Here is a 21,665-nt window from a genome sequence, read left to right on the forward strand (position 1 = left end):
ATTGATTTATAATTTTGTTTCTGTAAATTTGAAATTTGATATCAATCTTGAGTTGATCTGTTCAGTTTAAGATCTCTAACTAACCTTGATTTTTTTTTTTCTTGTTTCATTTACCGAAGGTGGTTTTGTGGCCGAAAAATTTGTCGTTCCTAAAACGGTTTTACCACATGTTTTCAAGCAATTAATTTAGACTGATTCGAGAACTGTTTTATCCTTACAATATTTAAGTTTAAAAAAAATGCAAATCAAAGCATTATTATTTTATATTAAAGTTAAATAACTTTATTTTACAAATATGCCATTTTTATCATATCTTGTCTTATCATTTTAACTACTTCCATAATATTAATTAATTTTAAACAAGGATTATGCATCTACGAATTTTAAAATCGTTGTAGTGTGATCGTCTTTACTTTTATGATTGTTACCATCTTTGGTTGTTATGTAACATGTGTTAATGTGTACAGAAATCTACTGCCTCGCCATGCAGTAGTGTTATTCCTTGTTTCTTTAGTATAATAAGGTAAAAATATGGCTAAAATAGTATTTTTTCCGTGGACCAATGTCTAGTCTCTAATAAATTTTTCTGAACCTAACCTCCGTCTATTGTAGAGTGATATATGGAAGTAATACGCTGAAGGACTTAAGCGCCTCAGGCTTAATCATAATGGAATAATTGTCCAGTGTAGGGGTGTCTGTAAAAACACGGGAAAACCTTAAAATAGATTTATTCAGTTTCTTGATTTATTTATAATGTTTCTGTCAAGGTGCATTATAGTATTAACAACTTCACATTTTACTGAGCGGTTACTCGGCCGCCGCCATGCTAGTCCAACCACATGCTAAAAAGTGGTATTCTCGGGTTAAGGGTTGATGTGAAAATATTTTAAATATTACCTGTATTATTAATATAGAGACGTCAATTTATTTTGTACTTTAATAGTGTAGTCGAGACTGTTTTCAAAAAGAGATATCCCTAAGATTGCCGCCCTACTGTTTATACTAGCTGCAACTTGATCCTGTGGTTCCAGAGATCTTGTCGTCCCGCTAGCCCTCCCTCGTGGTTGTCCTGGATACAGTGGGGTGTGGCCCGGGAGGGTAGAGCTCGGACATAATTATCCACCACCAGTCTGTGACGATCACCCAGTTTATTATCACAGGACCCTGTACATGGGGCGGTCCCAGCCCCGCCTGTCACAGTCTGGTTTCACGCACGGCGACACAAGGGTTCTTCTCCTGACCAGATACTTGGTGTTACTTTCTGGATAATCTGCACCGTACTATATACAAGTTTAGGCCTGTGTTACGTTGGGAGGGTCCCTGCACACAATACATGTCCTAGCGCCCTTTAGGTTTCTGTGACTCTATGTCGCGTGGACCGGCAATGCCCGGAGATGCGGCATGATGCGCACACTAGGTTGCAAACCACTATGTACAAATGCGGATATCCCAATCCGATACGCCCATATACACACTGAACAGGCCTCGCGTTACTGGTGCCTTCGAGCGCTATGTCATATAGTTCGGCAACATCCGGAAGTGTGGCGCAACACTGACACACTATGCTACAAGCTATTATGCACAAACATAAATGCCCCGCAAGCTACTATGTACAAATGTAAATGCCTCAGTCCTAGCCACATGTATACGAACAAAATGAGACTACTGCTACGACAGTATGCTGTCGCTAAGCTTGCGACGCGACGCCGACGTCCACTTACTGACTTGTTGACTCACTGCTCAGCGACCGTCTCGAGGCACGACTGCCTCTCGTCACTGCTTCTCGTGCCCGCCCGGCGACGACTACTCCTCTGCGCTCCGGCACGGCGCGCAGCTTTTCATCCTTCCCCCTCCCCGCGTCCCGCGCCGACCCTGACGTGTCGCAGATGGGTGCGACATAGTCGCCCAGTGAATAATGGTAATAGTACAAAACATAAACACTTCAATGATAAAAATGAATATGTACAATAAAATAAGATTAATAAATAATATTCACAATATTCGTCCCGCTGTAAATACAGCGGCCATCCTTTCCAAAGAAAGTTCATCTTCCGCTGTTGGTCCCCCTGAAGAGCGCATCTCCCCCTCCCCTTGCCCTAGCCGCACTGCACTACACTGGTGGGCGCACTCGCGACACAGGGCAGGAGAAGGCGTTGGCGTGGCATAACGGGCTGTGAGAGCTGGTTGGACACTTGGGTCGACGTCAATCTTTAGGAATACAGCATAGCAGAGACTGTTTTCAAACGGACAAGTGAGTTTAATGTCAGTAAACAGTCTCAGCTATGTTGTATTCTTAAGGATCTTGGAAGAACCGCATTATCATATTACAGCTGGCAATGAGTAAACAGTAGGGCAGCGACAACAGAATCAGGGATAATTTTCTTTGGAAACAATCTCAGCTATGCTATTAAAACACAAAACAAATTTAGGTTACTAAATTTACAATACAGGTAATATTTACAATAATTTAACCATCCCTTAACCTGAAAATATCATTAAACGTTTACCTGGACTCAAGCATGGCGGCAGCCAAGTCACCACTCAGGCGAATGTAAAATGGTTAAGGACATGTGAAGCTCTTAAAAATATCTGAATGGGTCTCTATATAATCATTAGAAATATCTCTTACGATAACACCAAACTCTACATATGGGCACACATTTGTATGGCAATTAAAAACTATATACAAACAAAAATAAATCTTAGTATTTAAAGTGCGTCAGCTATGTACATTTACGGCCTAGGTTTGAAAATGTTTCAGATACTGTAGTGTTATGTATTATATGACACTGTTTGTTCAACATCATAAATAAATACATTGGCCCCACTATTCAAATAATGTGGCTAAAAGAGAAGAATGTTTTTGAATATTTATAAGCATCGGAATCAGGCTTATGTTTGGTTGGGGATGGACTTATTACTGATGGTCCAAGTAGATAGTGTAACTTTGTGTTAGTCATCATCGGCTTTTGGCTTAAAACACGGACGAACACACATTTTCCTCAATCATTTTCACTGCAATTATCCTTAGTTTTTAATGAACATACAAACATCTAATAAATTGAACAGAGTTATCGTGAACCAAAACAACGAACATAGCGCTGTGCGGTATATGCAGTGTATTGTGCATGACTGGTTGCACAGAGAGGGGCCACCATTGACATCACACCGCCACCATGGCTCTGTTTATCTCCGCTTCTAGGAAGCACACAGCCTCTGGTTTCTTTCCTCATTGTTCTCATCAAGTTTTTTTTAACATCAAATGTAAGAATTGATTTTCTTATGTTGCCAGCTCCTTTAAGGTGATGCCATCCGAAAAGCCTTAAATACAGGCCATTCAAGACCACTGCCATACCAGATTACTGACTGCCATTGGTTTTAACTTGAATACTAAAGAAAATCAATGTACGGAACAATGGTATTTAAAAAAAGTTTGAATAATCTGTTCTATAGAAATAAAAAATGCAGATGAGCATTGGTCATAATATTTACCTGTGAAATTTCATTTAATATAAAACAGTAAACACTGTATTGAAATGAAAACTGTCAGTGAGAATAAACTCTGAGCAAACTAAATCCGCCAGCAGAACAGTAATGCAACCTGGTGGCTTGGGCCAAAAACCAGAATCCACCCGAAAAAAATCTGAATGTGAGCTGCTTGATTGGTGCAGGATTACATTACAATATTTACTGCACCATAGAATGTAGAATGAAGACTTTTCTATTAATTTTTAGGTGAAGGGAGATGTGTACCACATTTGATGCATTAGGTTTACCAATATCTTAGTTAATTATAATTGGTTATTTTATACAAACTCTTAGTTTCCTTACTTTTTGACACATAAGCAATGTCAGTTGGTTTTGAGGACTATTCTGAACACATATAGTCACTTTACTGCTGATTTCCTTGCATTAAAAATCCATAACAATGCATAGTAAGGTCATGTGACAACTGTCAAGTTTTCTTAAATGAACTCTCCAAAATTTTCCAAGAATTTGATGCAGTTTTTGTGTGAATTTTATACATGTGAAATTATGGTAGTTTATCTGAGAATACAAAAAAAATTGTAGCAAGATTGAAACACAACTATTCAGCATGACAATTACGTTCTCAGATGTGGATAATATGACAAGTTGAAGGCAACTTAAAAAGTTATGATCACACCTGGCTCTCTGACCCCTGTAATAAATGTTTCTCTATCGTGACGTGGGCTCCAGCTAGCATGAAAACTCAGGGATTAAAAAGGTTCCTCACCATGTGGCTTACTACAGGGGGTCAGGATAACAGTGACCCCTTGAACTGTCGGCCACTCGAGACGCCATTTAGAAGGAAAAGCGTACACATTATTTGTAGTTCTGGTTAATAGATCGCAAAGCACTATACATGGTGCTATCATTGAGCTGACCCATACCCGGTTGCGCCAGCGTGTCCCCCACACACCTTTAACGGAATCGGATATAGCACACATGGCGTAGCGAAACGTCCAGCCTAGAGGTGGATAACCACAACTGTATACAGTAGCTGTAAAGGTCCGACTAGCTTGGATTGCAAAGGACTAGGTCTCTCAGTCGGTACCGAAAAGGCTGTGTGACGTCAGAAGAACCCTAAGTTCACTCAGGAGTAACACCAAGGAACAGAATGACACTGTCGTTTGCCGCGTTCGGGCGTGTTTGCTGCACCAACACTTACACTTTAAACACTTTGTTGCACTCGCGCCAGGACATGACGGTGATGGGCAACAGCGGGCCTAGGGACCAGGAGGAACATGACAGATGGCGTCAGTTTATAAGCTGAAAATTGCTAGAACATAATGTAAATTTCTGCTACTACGTGTTGGTATTGTGCCATTTCCAAAATTCTAAATTTTATGAACAGACAAGTGATACAATTTGGGTGACTGAATTCTCTGCCTTTAGAAACCACCCAGAGAGTAGAAATTTACATATTCTCAGATAGCACTTAAGGACTCCACCTACCAGGGCACACATACAGTGTGCAGAGCTTCAGGAAAAACAACACGATTTCAAAACTACTCAAGATATCCTAGTGGGGGCTGTTTATTTTTATTTATTTATTTATTTGTAATTTGTCACATGCCCACCAACAGTCGTAAACTTTAGTGGTGGGCACTACATGCAATAACAGGAACACAGTTATCACTACCAGTGTATGGACTCCCATGAAAAGCATTTAACAGTTAGCTGAGGGCCAAAAAGTACTTTTGATTTCACATTAAGTATTTAAACTGTATTTTTAGAAGAGTTAAAATGGCTAAAACACATGTTTTCAGAGTAACTTTTAGGCATAAAAAAAGTACAGGTTTTTGAAAGCACTTACGGGACTTTCATTACACCTTTATCTTCATTTCTCGGCCATATAATGTTATGGTCACTGCTCAAATTTCACAGTTATCCTGTGGCGTTGAGAAACTGCACGTCAGTTCAGAGCCTTGCGCTTAGAGGCTATACAGCGCTATAAATACCATAGAACGTCGCACTTATCTTTCCACCTCACTAACATACATACACCCCTGACGAGGCGGGCCCGTTAAGAATTTTAAGGTTCTTTAGTATGTAATTATGTTAATGCAAATGTGGTAAATTGGCCCTTATGTAAATTTTTTCTTGTTATTTAGCAGTATTTTAACCCAAACTACACCTTAATGATATACATGTATGTGGTCTGACCTCTACTTCATTTTGAAGTTTTGTGAATGTGAAGATGATAACTGAACTACAGGATACTTATGTAACACTGTGTTTCTTTGGTAAATGCTCATTATGGTGCCAGGATTTATATATGGCTGTATACTTGATGATCACACATAATGTTAATTCAGTACAGGATTTACACATTCGGTAAAGTCAGTGAAGTAGAAATTTATCAGAGAAAGTAAGAGAATTTACTTAAAATCCTGCAAAAGTCATGAAAATTCCCCAGTGATAGTAATTTGTGTAGGAATTATATGGTTCGGTCTGCCATCACCCAGAGAAATCATTTCTAGTCAAATGGTGTTTTAATGCAAAATTGTACATACACTATAAAATGGTTTATGCAAGGTTCTGTTTGCACTTGGCAGATTGTGGAAGCTAGATTTTCTTTATTTCGGTCAGATAATTGCAAAATAAACAAGTTATTTTTTAAAAAAAAATTAGGGAAATTTGTAATTTTGATCATGGAAAGTTAGGAAGAAGTCAAGAAATGTTATGTCAAAACTCGAATGGCAAATATTGTGTTAGGTGGTAGGCTATCCGACTGTGAAACCGCCATTCTTGGTCCTCCCAGCACACTAACAGGAAGTAACTTATTGACTGATAAACAAATTTAATTTTAAAATTTTGTGCAAAACTTCAATTTAGGATGATTAGAATTTTTGAACCTTTTAGAAAACTTTTGTTGTACCTTTTATATTATCTTTGAAAGATTTGTGCAATGGGAGTGCATGACTTGATGTAGGCTTTTGGACATACGCCATTGCTTAGCAATGACGTATGTCCAAAAGCCTACATCAAGTCACCTTATATATATATATATATGTTTATTTATTTATAATAAGCAAAACTAAGAAAAAAAATTTGTGAACAACTAGTCACAGGAACATGCCAATTTTTAAGTTTAAAAACTTAAACCTTTTAAGAGTTAATTTCCTCATGGTTTTTTAGTGCACAGTTCCCAACTCTATTAACTGAAGTGAGGCATCAAAAAAACAAAATGCATGTTGGCGAAAGGCTTGTGGAAATTAAATTTTTGTGGCTTCCAGTATTATTACTGTCTGTTTAGAAACTTTTTCTTGACTTTTATAACCAGTCCTTAAGTTTCGTTACTTTTTTGTAACATTCATGATCTGTAGATACCCTGCCTTGGTAAACTTACTTTTCAGTTACTTTAGATAATAGCTGTGATTTTACTGATATGACACTCAGTTGCTGACATATGTTCTGTCAAAAATTGAAATTGCATAGTTCTCGGGAGGGGGGGTAAAATGTTTTTGATAAGAAAACCATGCAAGATACAACTTGGCCCCTGGCTTACTACTTTAAGGCTGAACACCACGAAAACCAACTTACTTTAAGTAAAGACAAAGTGATTATTTAGGTGAAATTCTAACATTGAATATTTGTCTGACTACAAAATGTGCCACAGAACACAAAATGCAATGCATATGTGGTGGAACGTTTGTAGTAAGTGTCCTAAGTTAGTGATAACCAATTGGAGGCCTACAGACCGGGCCGGACAAGCGACATTTTTTAGTCCAGCCTGCTTAAAGACTTATCTCAACTGAGAAATATTATCATGTATACTGCCAAGTGTTAGCCCACATTTTTGGCCTATACGTAGAATAAGTTTTTAGCAGACATTGTTCTGAAGCCACAGTATTCTCACAGAAATATTTAGGAATTTTTTTATATAATTTTTGTGATCTATATATTGTTTCATGATAATATTGTTCTTAGATTATAAGGCTTTTATTTATTGTTATTATAATTTCTTCATCACTTTCCCTATATTGTATTAGTTTTGTCAACAGAATAATAATGTATAAAAAAATAGTTGTAAGACATTTAATAATAATTCATTTGTGCCTGGCCTTCAGATTAGTTCCAAAAATGATATCCGGCCCTCGGGAATAGTGAAATTGGCCATCATTATCCTAAATAAACAATAATGGCAGGAAAATGTAATAACCAACATTGCAGGTGAAGTGGAGCCTTAATTATCACAAATAGGCCTACTGATATACTTTGATGAAAGTTTATTGGAATGATTGTACTGAATCAATTTATAAAGTATATTTAATTCAAGAAGTTATTAAATAAATTTCTATGTTTAAGCCTATAAAAGTTTAGTTGAAAGAAATTGTGTTAAATTCACACCTATTTATCTTAAATGAATGAGTTGTATTACCAGGTACCATGAAATAATAAGTTGTCTCATTAATGATGCACCATTGAAGTTTAGGAAATTTAACCTTATCAAATAAATTAATGTAGAAAATATTAATACTTTTGATCTCATTGTTTATAGTGTTCATTTTCGTAGAAAAATTTCACACCCTGAAATTTTGAAAATGTAGTATGATAATATTTGCACAGAATCAATGTGGTGCAATAAACCTATGTTATTTTGACATTAAAAAAAATCTAAAATGTAATTTCTTAATGTACATGTATAATTTTTTTCATAGTTTATTATTGCTTGTCTTGTGAGAAACACTTCATTTTCATGTCATGCAAAAATTACATTTGTAATTAGTTGAGGGTTATATATGTATTTCCAAATACAATCGTGCATTTCTAGTAATTTTTTCCAAACATTTTTATAATTTGTGGATAGTATTGCATCATTATTTAATGCTAATAAACTTAAATGGTTGAAATGTTTGTAGTAAGAGCCGCAAATATTTTATTTCTGTTGTAGGTGTCAGTTCTGCAGCATCGAGATTCACTGAAATGTCGTGTGCGCCATTGTCGCTACGGATGGCGATAAAACTGTCCCCTCTCCTTCCGCCAACCAAGTGTTTGCTTCAGACGTACCGGCGCATGTGCGTCTGGCGAGCAGAGTGTTTCTTGCGAGCGCAGTTCGGTACTCTGCGAAGTGTTGATAAGACAATGTGCAGTCACGTGAATTCAGTGCGCCAAGTGACCATGTTCCCCCAGCACTTCAGAGTCCGTTTCAAGCAGAGGGTTTTGGGCAGATGTACATTCTGCAGCACTGGGAACAATGACGTCTTGTTCTCAGGAAAGTTGAGCGAGCTCTTTGCAAGACTGCAGACCCTATCCAGCATCGGCTGTTGTAAGTATAGTTCGCAAAAAGAAGCTGGGGAAGAACATAAAGTCATGAAGAAACGAGAAGTAATTCATGAAGTGATTCAAGAGAAAAAAGAACGCATCAAAGAAAGTGGTCAGCTTCTTTTGAAGGACATAAGAGAAACACGTGACAAGGTTAAGGAAAGAATGGAAGAGGTTGTGGAGGTAAGCTGTAAATTTGTTTAGTTGGTGAAGTGACAGGGTTTGTATGCCTCCTTAATATCCTTAAAAAGTCCTTAATTTGTCTTTAATTGGTTAAGGGCTCTTAAAAGTTCTTAGATTTCACTAAGAATCCTTAAAAACTCATTAATAAAGATTTATAGTGTGCAAGTTTGCCTCTATTTGAATGTTCTTTTGTTTCTGACTTGGCAGCAAACAACGCTTTGTTCATATGCACTACAATTGGAAAATTCCGAGCCATGTGATGTTTTTATGTATATAAACATTTTGAATTTTTTTGTGTATTTTGTATTGCACTTTCAAACTAAAAAAGGTATGTTGTACTGACACTTTGAACTTATAAAGAAAATGTTAGTAATCAGATCAAATATTATGACTCCACATTTCAGATTATCACTATGCTTGGGTTAGATTATATGTTCCAGAGATAAGTCTGAACTGAAGGGGCTTATCTGTAAAAATTGAACTTACTAACAAAATAATTTTTTGTGCTTTAACTATTTAACATGGTTATTTTCTTGAGGGATTCTTTGATATTGCAAATAGTTTTCTACATCTCTATAGTGGTAATGCGATTTAGTAAAGGAATCCTTAAAAACTCCTTAATTTTTGATTGCACAAGAGGGTATAAACCGTGAGTAAGGTACAATGGGGTTGGTCAGTGATAGTATGGAGACTGGGTAAAACTAAAGTGTTTCAAGAAGACCTAGAATACCTACCTAATTCCTGGCCTAGTCTCACCATAGTCTAGCATTAAACATAGTATAAGGCAAACATAGTGAAAGGCAAGTGAGATAGCCTCTGACTCCATGGGTCATTATGATTTAAGTTAACATTTAAGAGATGGATTATAAAAACACAAATACAGATTTCTGTTACCTCTTCTATCAGAAATACATGTAAGGTGAACCTCTAGCTTTTTTTTGTTACTAGTGCAATTATTATTTTACCTATTATTTTATTTTAAATAGCTGGTCTCTATTCATTCTGCAAAATTCAGGTTTTTTTTATCTCCATCAAACCCTTACATTGATGTTTTTGCCTTTAAATGTTCCCACAAATGTGTTGTCTGTATTTAAATGTTACTCACAAATTTCTATGTTTTTTTGTTTCTAATTTTAAATAAACACAACTTTTTATTACAGTGTTGTGTAGTGTAACAAACCTGGAGCGGAAGTTCTTCAGGGGTTATTCCAATTCATATTTCCTTTTCGGTGTTCATTCTATTTCTGCTTATGACCCACCTCAGCCAGTCTTCACGCTGGCTTTAGAACAATAAGTGTGAGCCTTGGGTGGAGCAGCGAGAAGTGTCCTTGACTCAAACGGGAACAAGGTTTCATGGTATTTAATCAGATAGTTTGCAGGCCCTATCCTTAAAACTTTATCCACGTTATATTTCAAGCAGTGATAGTGTTATACACTACCTTGTTGGTACCTGTTCTAGAGGGTCTTAGGTGGGTGTGATCACTAACGCCTCATGCTCATGTAGTTAGAGTCTTGGATTCGATCCCAACACCCCAGTGTGACTCCAATTCAGTAGCACTGATGTAGTTCGGAGCCCACTTTCATCCAGGAGGTATTTTATTAGATATTTACTAAACAATGTTTTTGAACTGCGAAAAGACACACAAGTGATCATAGTTATTATTAGCACTTGCATGACTTTTTTACTGCTACTAGATAATATTTGGTAAGTATCTGTTTAAAAATGTGAAAATGTTAGGCAGCTGTTGTAATGCATTTACAGGAAAAGCCCTCTATAAATAGTACGTAATGAGAAAAAAAATTAAATAACCAACTAGGTGAGTGATATCAAACTTTAAGCTTCTGTGCATAACAATGCTATGTGAACACTACGAAACAAAAAAGCCAAACCTGTTCTACATTAATGTGGATTCATCAAGTGATTTGTCTCTACTTTTCATAATTTCCAGACGGAAAACGTGTGGACGATCCCGAATCTCCTGTGTGTGATGCGGATCGTGGTCTCTCCGCTGCTCGGCTACTTGATCCTGCAGTCCAACTACACCTTGGCCCTCGGCCTGTTGGGCGTGGCCGGCATCAGTGACGTGGTTAGCAAAAAGTAATTTAGGTGTGGTTTAGTTAGGTCTAGTTGGTTAAGGGGCCCGCCTAGTCAGCAGTGTATCTGTCTTAGTGAGGTGTGCAAATAAAGCGACACTCGCTGGTGCTTCTAGCACGGTAGCTCCTCTCTAAACCAGTGCGCAGTCTTTTCATCGCGCATAGAGTAACTATGAGAGTTGAGCAGTAACCATAACATAGATGGCAGAAAAATTAAGAAAAATGTTTAATGCAACTGTACCAGGTGTTTTCATGTCTAAAAATTATTCTGAAAACATGTGTTTAAGGTGGATGTACTCATCCACCCTAAGCATATTCTTAAATGCTTTTTGTAAACAGACACCACCCTGATATCTTGAGCAGTTTTCAATCGCGTGTTTTCAACAGTTTGTATGCCATAAAAATTTTTTGCACTTAATGAAAAATTTGCTGTCATCAAGGCAGAGATCACACATTAAGAGATTTTCAAAGAATATTATAAATGTAGTGTCATTGACAGTTGTGGTTATTGCCAAAAAAATGAGTTCACTACTATACTATACGCCAATGACTGCGGTCATATAGCTAGGTCTGTCAACTTACCTTCATTCTCCGCCAGCTTAGTGAAGCTCGCGGCGGCCTGCGAACTAACGGCGCTAGTAGCAGTTAAGTCCATCATTAACATTATGTTAAATGAGAGTTTCATATAAAATATGATAATTTTCCTAATTCCATATTAATTTTTAAAATTTTTTCCCAGATTACTATTTTTTCATTTGTTTGGGTGTTTGGTAAATGCCTTTTCTGTACCAATGTGTTAAATTTTTGTCAGAATTTGTTAGTTAAGTTGAAGTGATGTTTTAAGAATATGTTGTAAAGTATTGTCAAGCACATGGCCTGGAAATCTGCCGGCTCGGATTCAATACCCACTTTTTTTTTTTTATTTATTTACATTTTCATTTTATTTATTTCTTACAATGTTAAACTATAAAATCACAGAATTTAAATATTTTCAAACAGTGAAATTACATAATTGTGGTAGATTTTGAATAAAATCGCAAACCACGCTTTACAGTAAATGCAATTCAAAACTTATCATTTAAAACAATTTCTATTTAAATATATTAATTAAATAATTTACAGTAAACTGTACTATATTGAGTATATTAATTTTAAATATATATATTTAACTTTTTGAATGTGTTTAATTTATGTAGTTAATAGTTAAATATTGTGAGAAATAAAAAAAATGAAAATGTAAAAAAAAAACAGTACCAGTGGGTATTGCAAGGACATGTGTTTAACCACTGAACTACACCTCCTGACTTGTCAATTAACACCCAAATAAATGAAAAAATCTGGGGGGAAAATTTCAAAAATTGAGACGGAATTAGGACTAATCTCATATTTTATACGAAGCTCCATTTAACACACTGTTAATGATGGGTTTAACTACTACTAGCACCGTTATTTCGCAGGCAGCCGCGAGCTTCACTAAGCCGATGAGACACGCCAAGGCAAAGGATAGGAAGTTGCCAGATCTATCTATGTGACCGTGCCAATGACTCCATAGGGAAAACTATTTGTAGCAGCCAGTCACTTTTATTGTATTCTACACTAAAGGAATTTTAGTGACTTAGGTGGAGACACACCAACTCTGGTTACTGTTTCAATTATCTGTGGAGGAACTTCAGAGAGAATAAATTAACAGTAATATACAGACTTTTGATTTTAAACGTAAATTTTTAAACTTCAATATGTTTCTGTTTTGGAAAGACATTGTTTTTTACATTTTTTTATAATTCTGTTTACTAAAAAAAAATTCTAGTGTAGAATGTTACTGTAAACTTCAGTGTATTTTGTTCTTTGTAGTTTAAGTGGCTATTGTGGCAAGATTACAACAATACTAAGTGAATAGCAATTTATTGAAGTATTCGGCAAAACCGAAAAATTACCCTTTATAGGGACATTATCGCTTTCAAAGCTGGGTCCCGCCAAGTTATAATTTTTTTCATTTTTGCTAATTCATATACAGTCAAACCTCTCTGAAACGACCCCTCGCGGTTCCCAGGAATAGGGTCGTAATAGATGTTTTCCGAAATTTTCAGTACATTTCAACCCCCCCCCCCCCCCCCCTTCCACACCGCTACTCGCTAAGAAACCAGCCGTACAATGGCAGGATGCTGTCACTCACAATGCTAGACGGCTTTGCTTTAAACCCACTTCAACCTTCATGACAAGTCCCTCGCCCTACAGGCCACCTCTAAAGAAAATATGTCAAAGACAGTTTATTTTTACTGGTTAGTTTACATGTACATATTCTGCTTGCCGTAGTTAAATACACTAGAACCCCGATGTCACGAACCCCGGATTTAACGAATATATATATATATATATATATATATATATATATATATATATATATATATATATATATATATATATATATATATATATATATATATATATATATATATATATATATATATATATATATATATATATATATATATATATATATATGAGTGTTCAGAAATGAATGATTGGTTGATTTTATAAAATGTGGATGTTTAGCTCTCCACTGATGTTCTCATAAATTTTCTCTGGCCAGCCTCTTGCAATAAATTTAATTTTTAACAACCAAACACGCCACTGGATTTCCACCTTAATTAAAGGATGCAAGAGTTTGTAACCACAGCATAGTTGCTTGTCTTTGTTAAAACTTTGCTATAGCAAATTTAATAAATGATGTTAAAAGATAAAATCTATTTGGGAAGGAACATTTCGCTCATTCTTCATCAAACTTATTAATATAACTTGGTAAGCTCTCAAATCACATACAGTAATTGTTTCTACCAGTTTTGGGTCAGATCGACTTATTCTCATATCCTTATTGTAAATTTGATTCTTTATAGAGTGCCTCGAATCCGAATCTAGATCTCAAGAGTTAGGAATAAAATAATATTAGAGCAAAAACTTAAGTTTTGTAGAAATACCTAACTGATTAAATTATTATTTTTTAAATAAAAATTATGTGCTTACTGTTTAGGATACAAACTATTTTTGTTTCACAGACATTCCCAGCAGTGCTAAATATACATTCTAGCTAGTGGCAAATACAAAATTGTCTTTTATTACTTCTGTATAGATGAATAATGTAGTCCTTAACAACTACAAAAGTACTTATCTTCAAATTTCTGAATTTTCTTTCCTAAGATATTTTTCTATTACTTTTTTCCCTCTGTCATCAAATCTTTGAATACAAAAGATGTGGCCCAGTGCTAGTTAAAAAAAAATTATGTTATGCTTAATTACAGATGATTTTAAGTATTTAATGTGTATCATAAGTGATTATGACTACTCTTTAATTTCAGTGTTACATCGAGAGCTGAATGTTTGCGTTCCAGCTTGACGGCTGGATTGCTCGCACATTTGAAAGCCAAGCATCGAAGATGGGCAGTTTCCTGGACCCCATGGCTGACAAAGTGCTGATTGCTGTCCTGTTTCTGTCCCTCACCTACATGGATCTCATACCAGGTGAAGGACACAGAGACGTGCTTTCTTTTTCTCTCCTACTGTAGGCTGGGTGGCTTGTGCCACGTTCTTTGTCAGGTCTCACACGAGACTTCTCTCTAGCATGTCATTTGGTCAAGTGCAGGGATAAATAGCACAGGAAGTTATTAGTACAGCCTTTCAGGGTTACTTGAGAACTGAACTCTAGGTTGTTCATAATTCAATTACCAACCACCCAGTGCTGAAACCCCTGGTTTTGGCTGAAGCCTAAGTTGCTGGCTTCTTAGATAAATACAGTTGATGCTGAGGTGGTTGAGTAGTTAAAGCCCGTGTTTCCTACCAAGGTGATCTGGTTTTGATTCCAGACAATTTTTTCACAAGTGGGAATTATGGTGGACCTTGCAGCTAGGCAGAGGGTTTTCTTGGGGTACTCTTGTTCCCAGTCCATGTATTCTATTACATTCTCATCAAGAGTAGGGTGTTGGATGAAAATATTTTTATCCTGCTCCTTGTTGCAGTGATCCTGACTGGGGCTATAATAGCTCGTGACTTGCTGCTTGTGGGAGCAGGGTTCGTCATTCGTTATCGGTCGATACCTCCACCGGTAAGCTGTTGGCAATCAAGTAACCCTCCCCCCCTCACCTTTACGCCCCTCTAGCTTCGAATCATGGTTGCATCTGTGCCTAAATGCTAGGTAAATGTTCACATTATGCCTATAGTGGAGGAATTGTAAAATATTCCTGGCTGCATCCTCTGCCATTGAGGGAGCAGAACGATTTCTGGCTTTGCAGTAGACTCCAAGGCCTAACGCTTGTTGGAAAACAGGATAATCTAAAGCAATAATTGCAAAAATACTATGGCTGCAGAAAACATATGCTGAAAACACTCTGTGATAAATGTATTTGGAAAAAAATGTAGTGTTAACTTCCTTGAGAGAACACTACGTATGTATGTCATTTCTTAGTGATAAAAATTAATAATACATACTATAATACAGTAAAACTTAGATCGACCATCACCGTCCAGACCAGGGCTGTGAGGGATAACCCAATAGGTAGATGGATAACAGAAATCTCTTGTACAGTAACGTTATTTCACTGCAGACTTGGGACGAAAATGAAAATAAAACCCTTTAAAAGTAAATATTAATACATATTATATTTAATTTTACAAAAATCTGTCATGATTGAGACCAGTACTATACGTAAACACAGTAATGATTTGTTAGTGGTGGGTTTGTGACACACCAACGGTTAGACACTTGTCCCGTCATACAGTACAGTCACTTCTAGCTTTATACAGTAGGGTGTTAAAATAATCCATGGACAATTTTAGATATAAGTTTGTTTGTTGATACACTTTTTTAGATGATGATAGTTAACATAAACTGACAGCTAAATGAGTGATAGTTGATCATAATTTAATGTATTTAAGTACATGTCAGAATTTAAATAAATTGCATATGATGAAAAAATTACAGATGGTAAGATTTATTTAATTTTTGTCTCTAAATTTAATTTACAGGTACATTTTAGAGGTTTAAAATCAATACAAATATATATTGAAAATCTTATCAAGAACTTAGAGTAGCAAAAATCTTGTAGTAAAATCACACCTAAAAAACTTTCTGGCATATCAATTTTAAAAAATTTAACGCTTGATCTATTAATATAATGCATACAATTTTATCATTTTAATAAGTCTAGATTTCTTAGTAACTTTAGAAACTTCTTAACTGGGATTTACTGAATTAATTTAGTGCAACTTATGATTTATTTTATTTTAGCTTATTTTACTGTAGCAATTCATCTTATAACTTATAAATTTTCTTTTTTTTTCTTCCTCTTAAACAAATAACAGTATCTGAGCTTGGAATGTTTCCTGTATTTTATTCCAATGGCACACTTTCATTTTCTGTTAGATGTTAATTTTCTCATCAGACTAAACCTTATTTTAGAGCCTTAACAAGCTATCATAATTATGTGCACTTATGTGACTTTTGACTGTTACGATATACAGGTTGAGAAAACTTGAGACGAAACATAAAATGCAAGAGCGCTATTGTGACAAATTCACAGGCAACGCCCTCAAGTGACAGTAATGACAAGGAAATGAAAGAACTACCATGGTAGGTAAAAAAGAGCCCCCATTGTGCTGTTGTGTTCCTAGAGAACGCTGAGCAGGTACTTCGACGTGACGTACGCGACAGCCCAGCTGGCGCCCACGGCCATCAGCAAGGTTAACACCGCCATCCAACTACTGCTCGTGGCGTCCACCCTCGCGGCGCCTGTGTTCGGCTACGTCGATCACCAGGCGTTGCACGTCTTGTGGTACGTCCAGAGATCATCCCTTTCCTTCTCCGCCATACTTGTAGATGGTAGGCCTGTGCGAAGCTTCACATGACTGAATTAATCAAAGTTCTTTTTAATATTCGATTTGACTTCGCCAGGAAGTTTGTTATTCGTTTTATTTGAAGCTTCAGTTGTGATGCAAAACTTTGCGTCTGATGTGAAGCTTCGCATTTGTTGAAAAGTTTTAAAACATTGGAAGCTTAAAATTTGCCCAAAAACTTTTTTTTATATGTTTTGCTTGAATAAAGTTTGGTACCTTAAAAAAAAAAATCAATATATAGCACTCTGTTTGCTTGTATGACTGCTCAATATTAATATTATGCATGATTATTTTATAATTTTTATTGAGTGATGTAATGATGTTATATGTAAGACACAATTGTTTGACCATATTTTTTCAATCTGTATTTTATAAAATAAGTGTGATATAGTTTCACAGAGAACAATATTTAATTCACGCTTCAATTTGACTTCACAGATATTTTAAACATTCGATTTGATATTTGCTTTGCTTTTAAAAGAAACTAGTATACGCACAGGCCTGGTAGATAGGCAGTGCTGTTTCATTGGTTTCATCTGTGGATAATTCCTTCCATGGGGCAGCTTTTCCTTCACAATGTGTATCATTAGGTTGTGTGATTTTATTGATCTATGTTGACCACCCGGAATTGCACATTCCATGGTACTTCTGTTCAGGTTGTAGGTTCACCTTAAGATGTATAAATAACTACTGAAATTAATACATGATTATGTCAATACAATTGCATTCAGTGAGCAACTTGTGCTGCCATGACATACGCTACACTACAATCTCAGATTGGCCAACACAATATCTTACTTTTAACTATACCAACTGCTACAACATCCGTAGATCATTCATTACTTTCACAAGTCGCTGTTCCTTCTTTGCGATGCTTATAAAACGACTGTGCTGTTTCATTGGTCTGTTTGATTCTGGTTCTAATTATCATTTAGAACCTTTGTTTTCTGCATTTTTCCTAGATCTAATATGAGCAAATAAATATTTTTATTCATAAGTGCTGAACTAAAGATGTGGATGGGGTGTCATTCTTACTAGGTCATTGAATACCATTCAATAACATAGATACGTAGTAAACACTCTTTGCACTAAAATATTTTCAATCTTCCCCAGTGCTAGAATCATTCAAAGAACATTTTGCACTATGTTTTTTGACGTGATAGCGTCTAATAAATCGATGAACGCACGAAAAAGTGTCCCGTTTCATACATTGTCCCGTTACTCTGTGTCCCGTTACGCTCATTGTACGCTTGCTCCGCATCTATCTCTCTTCCACTCGATTGGAACAACCATCGATTTGACTTTTTCGAGGCACATTAAACTTGAAACACTCCCATTCGTTTCCTACTTTTCCTATCATCGTCCTATCCTTAACAGAATAACACAGATTGGAAGAAGTTAAATGGCAAACATGTACAAAAGTTATAGTTAAAATAATCTCTTCGTTAAAGTAATAAACATAATTGAATTAATGAGTGCAAATAAAAGTAAATTTATCAATTAAATTGTAAATTTCATTCCACTCCTTCTTTGTATCCAAAAAAAATAGTGATAATTCAATAAAAATGATTCAATTTTATTCATAAACGTATGCAATCATTTCATCAATATTTTGTTATGACGTCGTCACGTTAAACTATCGTCCGTAAACCGACTTTGCAGACAACCATTTCCCCCCCCCCCCCAATAGCTAACTCAAAAGTCAAAATCATGGGATTTGTCAAAATGCCATTGGCTTCCAGATCTGAAGGCAAAGTTACATTCACATTTTCTACCTTGGCTTTCGAAAAACGTGGATTTGTTTTATAATTCAATATGCATGCATGTTTTTTTGTACAGTTGGCCTTTATAATGTGCATAACGGATAGAATTTGTAATGGACAACATTATATGGTGAATTACGTTGAAACAGAAATAACACTGAGGAGCATGTCAGTGCACCATATAACACAGAAATACTAGTTAATTCACTATGAAGCACCAAAATGCAACTAAATTTATGAAATGAACTAACATTTTTAATCAGAATTTAATTCAAACAACATAATTTTTCATACATTACAAAAATTAATGTAATTTTATATCATGATGTTTGTACCAAAAATATTGTATTAAAAAGATAGAAAAAAAAAAATTTTTTTTTTTTTAATCTGTTATTAGTGACTCGTTTTTAGATTACAGCATTGGTACATTTTCCAAAAACATAAATATTTACTGAATTTTATTTTATTGTATCATGTTTACAAATTATATCATAATATGTATTGCATCATTCATTGGTCAAAATTACACTTTTGTGTTATAAGCATTATGAAACTTTTAAGTTCATAAAATTAAAAACAATAAAATCTTGTCTCTTGTCTCTTGTTTTATGAGTTATTACATCTTAAGAAATTGGTAACTTTGAAAGCAAGTGTTTTTAATTTACCTTTCCCACAGGATAAACATTACAGATTGTGAAGTAACAGAAACGAAAAAATACTTTAAACTTACGGTTTCAAAAGTCTGTTTTTGAATCAGGTATTTTAAACAAACCAAAAACAGAATTAAACAACTAAGGAATCACACAGATAAGGTTCTTGCAGGGCATTTTCTTTGGCCACATCACTACTGGTTTCATCAGCTTCATCCCTTTGACAGTTTTTATTTTGGATCAGATTCAAGCTGGATTTATAGCTTTCTAATTTTATGTCAGGATCAACCAACTTTTTGAAAATTTTTGCAAGAACTGGTTTAATGCATTCAGATTTTTTTGCTTTAAGTCTACAAATATATTTTACTAAAGGATAATTTAATTTGGTGTTTTTATTTGGCAATTAGTCAATAATTTCCTTATTTCTTCCCACCTCTTCTAGATTTCAATTTCTCTTAAGTACTCGAGCCAATGCAAATAGGAATTACCAGACCTTCAGACCCTTAATAATTCCTTAAATTCTTAATTTGTTGCATATTTATTTTACTGTAACTTTATTCATTGTACTATTTGTTTGAACAGGATGGTATTCTAAAAGAGTTTCCCCTTCTTCCCCCCTCCCCCATGCCATTAGGGTAAAACAGTTTATAATAAATTGTTAAGAACATAAAGACTAAAGAATTTATCAAAAAATAATTCTTGCATAGTTGGAGGAAAACATAGTTACTAGACTATAGTTCCTTTTTTTTTTTTACCGTGGATGGTAATAGACTTCTATTTTTAAACTTTGTTCCAAAAAATTTTAGAGTAACAAGCTGGACTGTGATAAGTGTGGTTAAATGAATAAAATGTTTCCACAGGAAATTCCTAAATAAGGTAAATAAAATTGAACAAAGGGGATGTAAAAATAAAGCAAAAGCAGTGCAAATAAGAAGCTATGTGAACAGTTGGTGGCAAAGAGGTTATGTTAGTTCTAAAATCCGGTACCAAATTTTAATTTTTGCTTTTTTTTTTTTCTATTATTTTTATAATTTCCAAGAAACCAGTACACTACAAATTTACTTTCTCTTTTCCTAAACATTTGGTACATGTAAAAAAAAATTATTGGAGTTCTGATTCTCATTCTTAATATTCCAATTTGATATTTCTATTTGAGAATATTTTAATATTTGTATTTAATTCAAACTACAAAACTGGTATTTTCGCATGCCTAGTTTCCACAAAAATGTCAAAATTTTGCCTAAAACTTTAAAACCAAGTGAATTTTGTTTTATTTCCCTAATTCATTTTTTGGTATCACTGTTTATACATAATTTTTAATTTTCATTCAATTTGTGTGTGTAATTGTTTCAGGTATGTAACAGCATGTACCACAGTTTCATCAGCCTTCAGTTATCTTGTATCCAAGAACACGTACAAATACTTCAAACCAAGACAGTAATTACACTAGCAGTATTATACTGTAATCAAGATATGTACTTTAAAATGGCATTTTAGTTGGTAAGAATGCATTGCTTTTAGAGCACATTATGTACATGTTTTCTTTGGGAAAGCCACCGTCTAGCTTATGTCAGGGTGTCATTTTCAAATACATTTGTAAATTAATTTTTATATTTTAAAAAATCAGAAATGCCATAACAGTTGCTAGTTTTACGTACTAAACAGCATGCAATTAATGTTAACAACTCTTCTATGCAAAAATTTATAATTGACATGATTGAAATGTTTTAATTATATTTGCTTGTTCCAAGTAAAGTGACAGCCAACTATGCAAATAAAGCTATTAAGTAGGTCAAAATTAGTAGATACACCAGTAATAACTAGAGCTGGGCCGATCACCTATTTTGCCGATAATGCCGATGCCGATCATCTGCTGCCGATCTTGCCGATCTTCTGAGCCGATGAGAGCCTTTCAAGTACCTCTGATTACACGTTGCTTTTGATGGATCACTATAAACGGTGAAATATTCCCAGACAAAACTACTTTTCATTGACATGATTACTTCAAAATCACGACATCATAAATTTCACGGACTAGCGATTATACAGGTAAGCACGGAAGGTCTTATCAAGCTTCTCAGACACCAGCGTGCAGCTGGGTTAAGGCCAAGGTCATGTGACATAACATCTCCCGAGGCTTACTGCGCCTTGGCAGCAGATGGATAAAAATAGTAAACTCCCCATTATTCGTGTTCATTGGGACCCGCCGATGCCCGGATAATTGAAATTCTGTAAAAAAAAAAAATAAATAACCCGGATAATCGGTTAACGGTAAGGGCCGCCTTCGAATTGTTGTCTCGGC

General features: G+C 35.3%; 1 protein-coding gene across 1 annotated transcript; it reads left to right on the plus strand.

The window, feature by feature from the left end:
- Nucleotides 1-411: 411 nt before the first annotated feature.
- Nucleotides 412-21,612, plus strand: LOC134530717 (probable cardiolipin synthase (CMP-forming)). The gene is made up of 7 exons (XM_063365826.1): nucleotides 412-523; nucleotides 8,420-8,973; nucleotides 10,923-11,060; nucleotides 14,454-14,583; nucleotides 15,078-15,163; nucleotides 16,729-16,889; nucleotides 20,717-21,612. The coding sequence occupies exons 2-7, from the start codon at nucleotides 8,452-8,454 to the stop codon at nucleotides 20,802-20,804; spliced, it is 1,125 nt and encodes a 374-aa protein (XP_063221896.1). The 5' UTR covers nucleotides 412-523; nucleotides 8,420-8,451; the 3' UTR covers nucleotides 20,805-21,612.
- Nucleotides 21,613-21,665: the final 53 nt, after the last annotated feature.

Source organism: Bacillus rossius, chromosome 3, assembly GCF_032445375.1.
Source record: "Bacillus rossius redtenbacheri isolate Brsri chromosome 3, Brsri_v3, whole genome shotgun sequence".
NCBI classification, from domain to species: Eukaryota; Metazoa; Arthropoda; class Insecta; order Phasmatodea; family Bacillidae; genus Bacillus; species Bacillus rossius.

Bases quoted from the DNA above. Each gene is read 5' to 3' on its own strand.
- LOC134530717 (XM_063365826.1), top strand. From the start codon at position 8,452: ATGTCGTGTGCGCCATTGTCGCTACGGATGGCGATAAAACTGTCCCCT. The intron at 8,974-10,922 runs GTAAGCTGTAAA...CATAATTTCCAG, and splicing joins GAATGGAAGAGGTTGTGGAG to ACGGAAAACGTGTGGACGAT. The intron at 15,164-16,728 runs GTAAGCTGTTGG...TTGTGTTCCTAG, and splicing joins ATCGGTCGATACCTCCACCG to AGAACGCTGAGCAGGTACTT.